The sequence below is a fragment of the Lissotriton vulgaris genome, chromosome 3_1 (assembly GCF_964263255.1).
Source record: "Lissotriton vulgaris chromosome 3_1, aLisVul1.2, whole genome shotgun sequence".
NCBI classification, from domain to species: domain Eukaryota; kingdom Metazoa; phylum Chordata; class Amphibia; order Caudata; family Salamandridae; genus Lissotriton; species Lissotriton vulgaris.
This window is the reverse complement of record NC_141689.1, coordinates 793,372,320-793,385,079: the sequence shown is the minus strand read 5'-3', so window position 1 is coordinate 793,385,079 and position 12,760 is coordinate 793,372,320. Positions and strand designations below refer to the sequence as shown.

At 45.8% G+C, this 12,760-nt stretch overlaps 1 protein-coding gene across 1 annotated transcript in view; it reads right to left on the bottom strand.

Moving 5' to 3' along the window:
- The window catches only part of PHAX (phosphorylated adaptor for RNA export), a 124,703-nt gene that overhangs the window by 41,305 nt on the left and 70,638 nt on the right, over window positions 1–12,760 (bottom strand). Inside the window, exon 4 of the mRNA XM_086961106.1 lies at window positions 1,936–2,019. Coding sequence (XP_086817232.1) covers window positions 1,936–2,019 — 84 coding nt within the window. The remainder of the gene's footprint in view (window positions 1–1,935; window positions 2,020–12,760) is intronic.

The following is a 12,760-nucleotide window of genomic DNA, read 5'->3' as shown; positions in this document are numbered from 1 at the left end:
AATGTACCATCTGCAGCCCATATGCCTCGAACACTTATTGAAGGTCTAATGGAATGAGCCGAGTTGATCCACCATCTATCTGACCCACTGAGAACCAGATCTCCAAGAATAAAGGGGAAATTACATCATACTTTTGGATAATTCGAGGTAATGCTTGGGAACGAGTCTTAGTTCAAGCAGCAAAAGGAACAAGAAATGGAGAGGTCCCTGGATGAGAGTGGATGCATGATTAGTTAAGGAGTTAGATTAATGTAGAACCTGATATCATACCAGTTGGTTGGACCTTGCACAGTCTACAGACTACCGGTATGGACATTCATGTAGAAATAGGCTAACCTGCTACACCTGATATCACATAAATAGATGTGAACAATATAATTAATTGAGTTAATGGGGGGGGGGGAGAGGAAACTAAATATACAACGGGGTGTGCGACTTGCCTATCAGGCTACAGTCAGATTATCATCACATTGGTATGGTTCTGCTTCGCCTAGTTCTCAACTGCACCTCATGTTGCCTTGCAAAGAAAAAATATAGACGTCTATTCACTACAAATGTGCTGTCGCAAGATGACATTTCTATTTGTCCAAAATGTAATCAAAACATAAAAGAAAAAAAACTCATACCATTGAGAAGCAACCAACAGTACTCTGACATCCCAAAAACTAGCAGTCTAACAATACCAACTGCACTCCCTCCCTCACTTTACCCTGCCAGAGCCTCTCCCACCAGCCACAGACTAGCTGCTAAGCCAACAGGTCTAGCTAAAAGTACCTTTTCAATTATGGCTGAGTTTGTGTTATCAGTGTACGAGTAGGTAAATGCAAATATGAGACAATGAGAGGACGAATAGTTGCTTTCCTGAAAGTCGAATGATCAGTTGCATGGATGAGTGAGTGAACACATGGATAAGTGCCTGCTTGGATGGAAGATTCCAGGCACTTTACGTTATACATCAGACAATGATAATTGACTGCACAGAGGGTTAATAGTTATAGAAAGTACAGTTGGATGAGTGAGTGCATGGCTAGAAGCATCCAGAGTCTTTTAGTTACACCCCAGAGACCTTGGTTTTGTCAGGGCTTATTTATAATGTGGATTAACCACAGAATCAAGGATCAGACAGAAGTGATCAATCACATTTTCACTGGGGAACGCGCACATTTCAGTTTCAAAGGTTCCAAACAATAGCTCAGAATGATGTAATAAATCTGAACTTAGTGTAATTTGCACATATTCTTACATTTTACTTTTAGCTAGAGTTTGAGTTGACAATGCATTTGAATGGATGTTTTCACCTCATTTTCTATATACCCCTCTGAACAGTATACATTTGTATTGTTTGTGTTCTAAACAATTTTGTTAATCTATAAGCAACTTTGTATTTCTCTGTATGTGACTAAATATAGGAGTGTGCAGTTCCTGTAGAAAAAAAAGGGGAGAGAGAATGTGTAGTGTTCTGGGTCAAAGGAGTAGGCTCCAATAGAAGCAAATACCCTCACGCCCGAGAGGTGTCATGCTTTATCACTGGGCATGCTCCTTGTCCGGCCCTACAATGCCCAACCGGCACCTACTAGGGGGCTCTTTGCCAGAGTTCTTTTAAGTTGATGTATGATGAGGTGTGGGTATGATGAGTGTGTAGTGTGGTGACCAAAAGTGGATTAAATTAGGTGAAGTGATGCTCAATATAAGATTTTAATAATAATGCTCTCCCCTTCTTTTGTTCCTAGGAACTGTACCCCCTATCTTTAAATGACTATTGCAAGGAGCAAGTGTGCTGGACCTTTTCGATCTCCTGGTTCCTCTTTTTTTAAGAGTGCGATAAAACACTACCATAAATCAACGCAACATCGCTTGCTAGATCTGTAAAACAAAACAGCAAGATTCCACTTAACTGAATTGTTCTTTAATTAAATGTAACGTTTAAATAGTTACCTTGATTTGTTCTACTGTGATACTGGGGGTGTTTTTTAACAAGTTGATGTAAACGCCACCTGGAGTTCTTCTTCTACTGCCGTTCTGTGAAACATTAAAAAGTGGAAGGTAAAAATCAGTCATAATAACCATTTCTTCTATTCCCAGAACTATTACGTTTAATGTAAACAAATGTATCTACACCAGCAACATTCTATATGAGAGGGTCATTCCATTAGGCTTGAGACCGAATGATCTAGGGCATTGATTAATACACATCACTGTTTACTCACTGGATGCCTGATCCACAGAAACGTTCAGGTGGAGTAAAGTAAAAGGAAAATGCTACCTACCATTATGCATCTGTTCTTGGCATGCAGAGCTGTAGATTCGTATACTTGTGCATAGCTAGCCATCTGGTGTTGGGCTCGGATGTTTGCACTTTGTTTTTGTCTTGGAAGAAGTCTTTTGTAGTCATAAGGTAGGTGACTCCTCCTTAGGACGATAGTGCGCATCTGACTCCAGATTGTTTTGCCATGGAGGGTTATGATGGAGTTAGTAAGAAATAGAAAAGGGTGTCCCATGTACCACAAACCTGAGATTTTCTGTGAGTGGGGTGAATGGGAATATGAAAGTAGGCATCCTTTAAATCGAGAGTGGAGAGAAAGTCGCCTTGTTGAAGTAGTGGGAGCACCTGTTGGAGAGTGACCATGTGAAAGTGATCCGACTGAATGTAGAGGTTTAGCGGTCTGAGGTCCAATCTGGAATTGGGAAATAGAGGTACTAAACTCCTGTGCCTTGGTGAGGCAAGGGGGCTAGCTCAATTGCATGTTTTTGTAATAGAGAGAGAACATCTCCTTTGAGAAGTGTTCAATGTTCCGAGGACATTGGACATTGTCTGGGAGGAATGTTTGGGGGGGTAGAGGTGAGTTCCAGGCAGTACCCATACTGGATAATGTGTCTTACCCACCTGTCTGTAGTGATTGAATTCCAGACAGGTATGAACTGTGAGAGACGTCCCCCGACAGGAGTGGGATGATCGGGGGAAGTGCAGGGAAGTCACTGTTTGGCAGTAGGGGAGGTGCAGTTATTGTTGCAGCGACCTCTTCCTTTACCATTTTTGCTTCTGTAGCCTCCACGAAAGTATCCTTTGGAGGACATTTGAGTCGGGCTCTTGTAGGAGGAAGAGGGATGTTCTGAACCAATGGTTTTGGAGCCAGCTCTGTACGAGCAGCGACGAAAAATGCCTCTGGGGGAAGGGAATTGTAAAGCCCCCATGGACTTAGCAGTTTCTGTATTTTTTTTCATTTTTGTAAAGATGTGTCAACTGAAGGCCTGAAAAGATGCTCTTAATCAAAGGGCTGATTCAGGATAGCAGATTGCACCTCCTGTTTCAATCCGGAGACCCGGAGCCAAGCGTGCCTGCACAACAAAATACTAGTGTTAATGGCGCTGGATGCGGCATCAGCTGCGTCTAGCGCACATTTCATTGAGGTGTTTGTTATAAATTTCCCCTCTTGGATAAGGTCGTTGGCCTTTTGTTTGTACTGTCAGGAAGGTGTTGCATGAGCTTTTCGAGCTTGTTATAGGGGACCATGTTGTATCTGGCCAACAAAGCTTTGGCATTGGCTAGCTGCCAATGATTTGCAGCCTGCGACGCAATTTGTTTCTCATATGCGTCTATTAATGTTGACTCCTTATCAGGAGGGAGGTGTTGCCTGTACTCTGCGAGTTTGCCCTTTTGCATGCATTAGACACCACAAGAAAATCTGACCTTTAATGTAAATTGGGTAATTGGGAGCTGCCTTATATATTTTATCTATCCTGGTGTTGAGAATCCTAGCTCTGACAGGGTCTTTAAAAACTTCTGGGGCATGTTTGAGCATGCCTTTTAACATTGGCAGGGTGTGTGTGGTCGTTTGCGAGGGTGCAAAGGTTTCAAGTAAAAAGACTTCCTCTAAGGGATCAGAATGTAATTGTACCCCGTGGTTATTAGGTAGCCCTATTTATTAATTGGGCGAACCCAATATTGTCATCTGGTGGTGATGGCCTAGATGGATAGAGGTCTGGGTCATTGTGTGGGCCGAGATCGGTGTTGTAGTCATCCAAAGGGTCTACGTCATGTGGGATGGTATGTGCATCATCATCCCCATTGGATCTATATTCCCTCCCGTCAGTACGATCATCCTCAGTATCCGATATTGGAGGTGAAAAAGTATGTTGTGGGGAGTGAGGTGGAGAAATCAGAAGATTTTGATCAACTGGAGGAGGGGGAGAAGGAGGTGGGGAGGTGTTAGTACTCAACTCCTTTCGCTTCAAAAGGTATTTCAGACTCCTCTGAAGTGTTCAGTTTACTCTATTTTTGGAGGCTTGGCTATGACTTTGCCATTCTCTGGGTCAATAAAAAGAGTGTTGAACCAGAAAAATCAGGTACCTATTGTGTGGGTAAAGTGTCTTTTTTCGGTGCCGAAGATTTTGAATCAATGTTCTTTGGACTGAGTTTCTGAGGCTTCCTGTGGGGTTTTGGTCTCCTTAGGTTTTTTAATACGAGTTTGTGATTCCGAGACTTTTTTCGGCTCCGAAGATTTTTTCGGTTCCGAATGTTTGTCTTTGGTATGTTTGACACAGAGGCGGTCTTCGGTGCCAACGAAGAAGGGCGTGACACATCTTTGGTCTTGTGCTTCGGTGCCGAACGTGACTTTTCGGCACCAGAATGGGGTTGGTTCGAGACAGAGCCAGAAGGCTTCTCTTTAGTTTCATAGCCGGGCCCGAGAGCGGGGCTTCTGTGCCATGTTGCTGGTGTCGACCCGAGCCTGAGGGTGTTACCGGACCCTTAGGTTTGTTTTTTGGGAGAGGGGTTTCGGTACTCACGGACCGCTGAGCTGGGGTGAGTGTCTCCTCTATGACATCGGAGTAGTCAGCCTCGGAGACGGAGAGGTCTTCTTCATTATCACCTTGTTGGTCTGGCTGGACATTGGGATCTGCTCCGAAGATGTCCAGAATCAAGCTGCCTTGCAGTTCTGGTCTTCGTGCTCCGTGGAGAGGCAGAGGTTACAAACCTCGAGCAAGTTCGTGTGTGTGAACTTAGCAACACAACCGGGGCATTTTTTGAAAGGAGTTCTTTCCATTGATGCTGGCGTGATCAGCGCGGATAGGCCCAACGGCCCACGTCGAAGATCGAGGAGTTTGTTTTTAAAGATGCGTGTCAAAATGGAAACGCGATCAAGACAATACCATCAAGTGTAGAGGGATTGCGCGTCGAAGAGGGGTTTGAAACAGACACCGACCCAGAGCGCAGCAAATCACATCCGAACCCGATGGCGGAAAAAACCCAATCTGGAGATGGAGTTGATGCCCAGGCGCACTATCATCCTAAGGAGGAGTCACCTACCTCGTGACTAGAAAAGACTTCTTCCAAGACAAAAACAAAGTGCAAACATCCGAGCCCAACACCAGATGGCCATCTATGCACATGTATACAATCTACAGCTCATATGCCTCGAACATAAAAATAGATTGTGAGTCAGGGGCATGAGCATGGCAAACACTGCTCTCTTTCCCCAGTTCTTTTTACTTCTTACACATCTCTTAAAACAGAGGAATGATGGGTAGATCCGTCTGAAGACATGGGGTAGGTTTACAGAGTACAAACTAAATAGTTAGGACACAGAGTATAATTAGAACTATAGTTCTCCAGCAGTGGTACATTTTATAGGCTCACATGTGTATTACAGTATTCCCAGAGGTCGAACTGGCTCTCTTGTAGAATTTGAACAATATAAGCTATATTACACATACAAACTTCTACATATCCCTCTGTAGCATCGATAGGTCGATATCAGTAATACATCTCGCCACAGTTCTGTCTTGTCCAGTCAGTGGTCCATTAGCCAATGAGAAGGATTTCTGCTGAGCTATTTGTCATTGTAGGAGGGGAAGGGGTATACAGGTGCAGTGAAATTCCATTTCAGCTGATCGAAAGGCCATCTCCCGTTCCAGGGATATTTAGAAGTAAAGCTTTGTTTTTTTGCTGTTCAATGGGTTAATGTTGTGGCTCACAGTTGAAAGATGTAAAACAACTGTGTATTGGTGTAATTCCCACTCTTAGCAGCTTTCTCTTGTGACATGGAGCAGGTCTCCTTTTTCATTTCAATTTGCTTCTGCACCATCAGGAATTTGATGTCAGACACCCAATTTTGCTGGTCTTAGGCAATAAAATATTGGCATTTAAAAAAAGCCTTAACTCCTACTCTTGCTTTAAAACAGGACATTATCTGAATATTCTATCACACAGGGGAAAGACGCACTGCCAAAGTACCCTTAACTGATACAGAGACTGGAGAAACTAAAACCCACACACAAACATGAAGAACTATAAAAAGCAATTAGGAATAACAGTAGTGAGGGTTAGACATTGTACATCATCGTAAGTAATTTGATAAGTAAGAATTTGTCTGAGAAGGGCAATTACTAAATGTATGAGAAGCACACTTATTGTCAGAATAAAAAGGTGCGATACTGCCATTTACCCAACGCTTTGCAGCTCCTTGGCTTCTACTGCCTCCATATACCTGGGGCCCTGTGGGCCAGAGCAACTCCTCACTTCAGGCCTGATCAAATGAACTGCCTGCTGGAGATTGAGGTCAGTGACTGTGGCTACTGTCTTTACAGTGAGGTGCGAGTGGGTCTTGCCCTCCACTGCAGTGACTATGACCCTTGGCAACTGCTGCCTCTGTGCATCGCTCTTAATCTGCTGGAGAGTTTAAGGGCTATCTGGCAATTTCATCCCAGAGGATCCTACTACATGCAGGTGAGAAATGGTAATCTAAAGCAGTTTCGATGTGGTAGCAGACCACAATTGTGGGGTGGAGGGAACAACGATAACATGCAACTTGAGGAGGCGAAGGATGACGCACGCTCCCTCCTATTTCAAATGCGCTCCAGTTTGCAAGAGATATATGGCAAGCTTGACAGCACAACTAGATCTCATGAAAACCAGAATGGACAAGCACAGTGGCAGGCTGAAAGAAGTAGAAGTAAAACATAGGATTAATATGCTGGCTGATAAGATTAATGATAGGACTGGCAAACTGGTAAAGATAATCTCATACCTTCAAGGTATCCTCCAAGAATGAGGATTCTGAATCATGCCAGCATCGCAACAAAATCAGCATTGTGGGAACTGCAGAATGCACAAATATTGGCAAACTGGAGACTTATGTTGAATCCCTGCTGGGAGAGTTACTGGGCAGAAAGAATTTCTCAATGTTTCATTGTCAAGCCCATTCATTGATCCTGGAGGCCTCCTCCATGTGTGATGCCACAACCCCTAAAAGCTACACTTTTGAATTCCCAGGACAGGGACACAGTCCTACAATTAACTAGCGAAAAAGGGTCCTTACAACACCAGACTTTATCTTGGTGGTGTAGAAGGACAAGAGCTTGTACGCAAAGGTGAAGAAATTGCACAGAGACAATAACATACCCTAAGCAACGCTGTTTCCGGCAAAACTATGCATCCAGCTGAGGAATAGTCCTGTCAGCGACGGAGGAAATGAAACGCCTTAAGATCTACTTTAGGGAACATGGTAATCCCCAAAGAGGCTCCCCGGCCTCCTTGTTGGAGGGGGGGCTTCAGGAGCCTAGTTTGGAGAAGCTGACAGAATCTGTACCAGTACTTAGTCGCGCTTGTAATGTACAATTGGGGATGCTCGTCTGTGGTGTCCCCGGGGCCATTCTTACATGGGTTGGGTCAGTGACCCTGCTGAAGTACCGACCCAGCGGGGTTACCCAAGACATCTGCGCTACCAGGTGCATAATGCATATCTTTGAAAATCGTAACCTGATGTTTGGGTCTAGATTTGATACTCTGAAATACTGCTCTAGCTATGGTTGCTTCTACCTCCTATGAGTTGGCAGCGCTAGCCGTCACAGGCATACTCACCCGCTGCGTTAAACAGTAGTTTTCGGTTTTTCTGAGGGAGTCTTACGGGCTTTCTTCCATTGATGGTTAGAGTGTGTGCGCTGTAAGGGAACTTTTTTAGGTTTTCTGTTACAGGTGGGTACCACTATGCGGATGGGCTGGGCTTGACTGACCTAGTCTGTCACTCTGAACATAGGTAGTGACTGCATCCTCCCCCTGTACATCATGCTCTCTATGCAATGCAGGAGATTAGGTGCATGACCTGAAATGTCCAGGGGCTTGGAAACCTTAAAAAGCATAAATTAATCATTGAATATCTAGAACGGCACGAGGTGCAAGTGGCCTTCCTTCAGGAGACGCATTTGATCCAAGTTCTTGCGCAGCAATGGGGAACTTCTAATTACTTTGCTCCTAATAGCTCGTACATTGCAGGGGTAGGGATGTTGATCTCTAAAAACACTACTATTTTCTGTATAGACCCAAGGAAAGATATATAGTACCTTGGGGTCTAGGTAGACATATCTACTTAATGGGCCTTCTTTGTGACATACCAATTTCACAGTTTTTTCCATTTTCCATTTTTTTGCATTTGTATCGCGCATAATTCACCCGAAGGTCTCAGAGCGCTAGCAGGCAAAGAGGACCTCCTGTCCATTAGCCCCAGAGGAGCAGGAAGAGCTCATCTGGCTAAAAAAGCCAGGTTTTTAGCGGTTTTCGGAACTTCGCATGATCAGGCTCTAGCCTGATATGTGTGGGGAGAGAGTTCCATGCTTCTGGGGCGGTTTTGCTGAACGCTCTATCACTATTTCTGACTGCCCGAACTCTGGGTACAGAGAGAAAGGCCTTACTGGAAGCGTTCTGACTGGTACGTGGGCTTTAAGCTTGTGTTCAAGATAGGAAGGTCCATGACCATTAACAGCTTTATGGACTAGACAACATAATTTAAACTTTATGCGTTTTTGTATGGGTAGCCAGTGCAGGGTCTGAAGGCAGGGGTGTAAGGGAGAACGAGGGGGCAAATCAAGTACTAGCCTAGCGGCAGTATTCTGGAGGACCTGCAGTCGTTTTAGAAGTGTTGAGTTGATGGCTGAAACGAGAGCATTCCCATAGTCCATCCTATTAACAATAAGTCCCTGAATTAAGGGCATACGAGCTGAGAGTGGGATCCACTTGAAGATCTTCCTTAAGCTGCGCATCAGACCGTAACTGGTGCCCACGGTTTTTCTGATGTGCTCAGACATGGCTAGCTTATCGTCGATCACTCCAAGATTCCTGACAGAGGGCTTGGGGGCAGGGCAGGGACCGAGGGAATCAGGCCACCAATCTGGAGACCAGATTTTGTCCGCTTTACCGAACAGCATAACCTCAGTCTTTCCTGCGTTCATCATGAGGTAGTTCCTGGTCATCCATTCATGTAAGTCGACCATACAGTTTTTGAACCTCCTTTTAATGTCGTCAGGGTTCTGATTGATGGTTATAAGAATTTGGGTATCGTCTGCATAAGATATGGTTCCAAAACCATGTGCTCTGATGACCTTTGCAAGGGGGGAAAACATATAAATTAAAAAGGGTCGGGCTCAATATGGATCCCTGTGGAACACCCTTGTCATTGTCATAGTAAATGGAAGAGTGCGAGCCTATCTGGACCCTGGACCTCCTGTTGCCGAGATAGCTTGTCAGCCATTGAAGAGCTGCGCCTTCGACACCGACTTCTGCAAGGCGCTCTAACAGAACGCGATGCGAGATGGTGTCGAAGGCCGCAGAAAGGTCCAACAAGATCAATATGGCCGATTGTTTGGAATCCAGGGTCAGTCTAATATTGTCCACGACCTCAAGCAGGGCAGTTTCAGTGCTGTGGGAAGCCCTGAAGCCGGACTGGGAAGGGTCGAGGAGTTTGTTGGACTCAATATGGGTAACAAGCTGTTTATTTATTAGGGCCTCCATAATTTTTCCAAATAGTGGGAGAAGGGAGATTGGTCGATAATTGGCTGGTTGGTCTGGGTCGGCTGTTTGCTTTCAGTCAATTTCTTTTGCCCCCAATCATGACTCTCTGGAGTTTTTGAGAATATAATACAGCTTACCTGTGGACAGGGTGATTTAAATCTACATGGGAGGGGGCCTTTAACCTAGTCTGTACTCATAACTCGTCAACACAAATAAGCTCAGGGATAGTGACCCCAATGCGGTCAGCACCCACCAGCAAATAGCTTATAGTATGTATGGCATAAACAGTGGGGAGAAGTGCAAAATATATATATATATATATATATATATATATATATACATATATATATACATATATATACATATATACACACACACACACACACACACACACACACACACACACACACACACACACACACACACACACACAGGGAACTGCCAAGTGACAAAGAGTCGACCCAAAAGGTGCTGGTGCAAGGTGATTTATTCAGATGAAGCCAGAGCCGGCGCCGACTCTGCCTCAAACAGGACAGGCTCCGACTCTGAAGAAAGAAGCGGAGGTGGTGCCGGGGAGGCGAGTCTACGGCGCCAGAACAGCACCGACCCAGGGACAGCGCTGACCCCAGCTCCGGACAGGCACGCACCTGCCCGGAAGGCCGGGGTGTGCTCAAGGCAGGGCTATGAGCACCGGCAACCACCTGCGACGCCACAGGGAGCCAGCTGGGTTCTGCAGCACGACTGAGGCGCCGTGGGTCGTAAAGGTGTACCCGGCTGGGCCACGCCCGGACAACTCCATGTGGACAATAGAGGGGGACCCAACCGGGCCGCGCCCAACGACACCATATCTCCGACATTCCTGGGGGGGCAAAGGCTCAGTTGGAGTCGGGGGCGAAACCGCCGGCGAGTGTCTGGGATCCCACAAGAAGCGGAGGCCCCAAGGACACCCAAGGAACGGGAGAGGACCCAAGGGAGGCCTGCAAAGCCATGGCATATGCCTCCATTTGGGCACGAGTCGCCCCCACACCCGGAAAGGGTGGGTTGAGGGGGGGGGGGGGGGTGGGGAGACAGTTGGGAGCGCACGTCGGGAATGTTCTGGGAACCAGTGCCCCTGACAACAGAAGAAAGGGAGGTCAAAGACCGCAGCGACAAGCACCTCGGCTTACCAAGTGGCGAACGACGGCCCCGGACCCCAGAGGGCGATCGGCGGTGGAACCGGACAGTAGAGGGACCTGCCAGCGATGAAGAGGCCAGGGGACGAGATGACTCCGACCGGGACAGCAGTGCAGAGAGAAGTTACATACGGTGTTGGCAGGCTTCGCAGTCCGTGGAGTCATGGTGCTCGCCCTGGCACCACATACAAATAAGATGCAGATCCTTCGCGGACATCTGTAGCGAACAGGAATTACAAGTTTTACAGCCTGAAGGCATTGCACACTGTTCCTGACACGAAGCGTCGAAAAGGAGGCCTGAAAACAGGCCAGAGGAACCGCTCACTTCGGATCCGTGTTGCACGCGGAAATAAAGGAAACTGACGTCAGTACGCCGGGAGGGACTTATATGACCTCTCTGATGTTACGTACATGGGGTCGTGTGGCGCCGTCCCCCGGCACGCAGAGGTGCTGCTGCAAAAAAAAGTCCAGGCCCAGTCCGACGCCTAGGGATATTCTAGGTTAAGGAATCTGCGGCTAGATGTCTATCAGATGTTGGGAATAACCACTTTAACAATGGCCCTTAATACAAGGGCTTAAACAGAGGCCCTCCATATAGCATCAGCTTTGAAAAGAATAGCTAGTAGGCAGTCATGGCCGCCTGCCCAAGATACTTACAAAATTTCATGTTCAGACCGGAGGCTAGCATTATGCCGATATCGTTTATTGCCAGCTCCTTGCAGCACTTTAAAGTAAATATCACCAACATCAGAATTCCAGAATTTAGAATGTCCCTTAAGCCTATATAAACTTCCATCACAGCATCCATCTTATTTTATCTGCAGCTCCTTGACAGATAAGTATTGTTAATTGTAGTGACCGATATTTTGGTAAATATGACCATTGCCCACCACCATCTAATCATATTGTAGACACTTAGACAGCACTGACTATTGCTTATGATATGCTTTGACATCATCACACAACATAGGGATGTGTAGGCCTGAAGTTCTCTCTATATTTCTGACTTAGTGGTAGTGTTTACCTTTTGGCTTTGACATGATGTTTTGCCTTCTTTCTATGGTTTTTGCTCTTTTTAGGGCCTAAAGGCCTAGGCTCAAGCGATGCCATGTTCTTTTCTGACACCATCTTGCTGATCCTCTTTAGGTGAGAGGCTATGTTTTAATTCTGAGGTGTTGTTCGCTCTTTGCAAACTGTCGAGGACCGGTTCTTTTCGGAGGAATGTACTTTCTTTGTGCCGGAGACGCAACAACAGTTCGGCCGGCTGGGGGTGCGTCCTTGGCACGGAGAGTGGTGCAGGAATCTGATGGGAGGCTGGGCGCTTGCTAGAAGCTTCTCTGGAAAACCTGCATTCTATATTAGCAAGAGAGTTAGAGGGCAGGGTGTCATTCGTCATTCTACCAGTTGGAAGCCAGTTGAAACTGAGTGGAGTGCGAGGGCCATGAGGACCATCAGAAGCTGATCTGTTGGTGATGGTGGTCTGGTGATAACAGAGAATCCTGATCTAACCAGAGAGATGGGCCCCCTTGAAAGCCAGATGTATAGAAACATGGTGAGGTGTTCTAAGAATGTTTTCATTATACCGGTTTATGCTTAACCACTTTTTCTTTTCAGCTTCCTATATGTATGTATGTGTTGGTGATTGCTCATTAGTTATTTCTTTCCTTGTCATTCTATCATTGTTTAATAAAGAGCATTAGTTATTTCTTTCCTTGGCATTCTATCATTGTATAATAAATGGACCCCAGATCATAATTTGTCTGTGTTCTTTGGAATGGGAGGTTAGAATCTTTCTTGTACCAAGTGC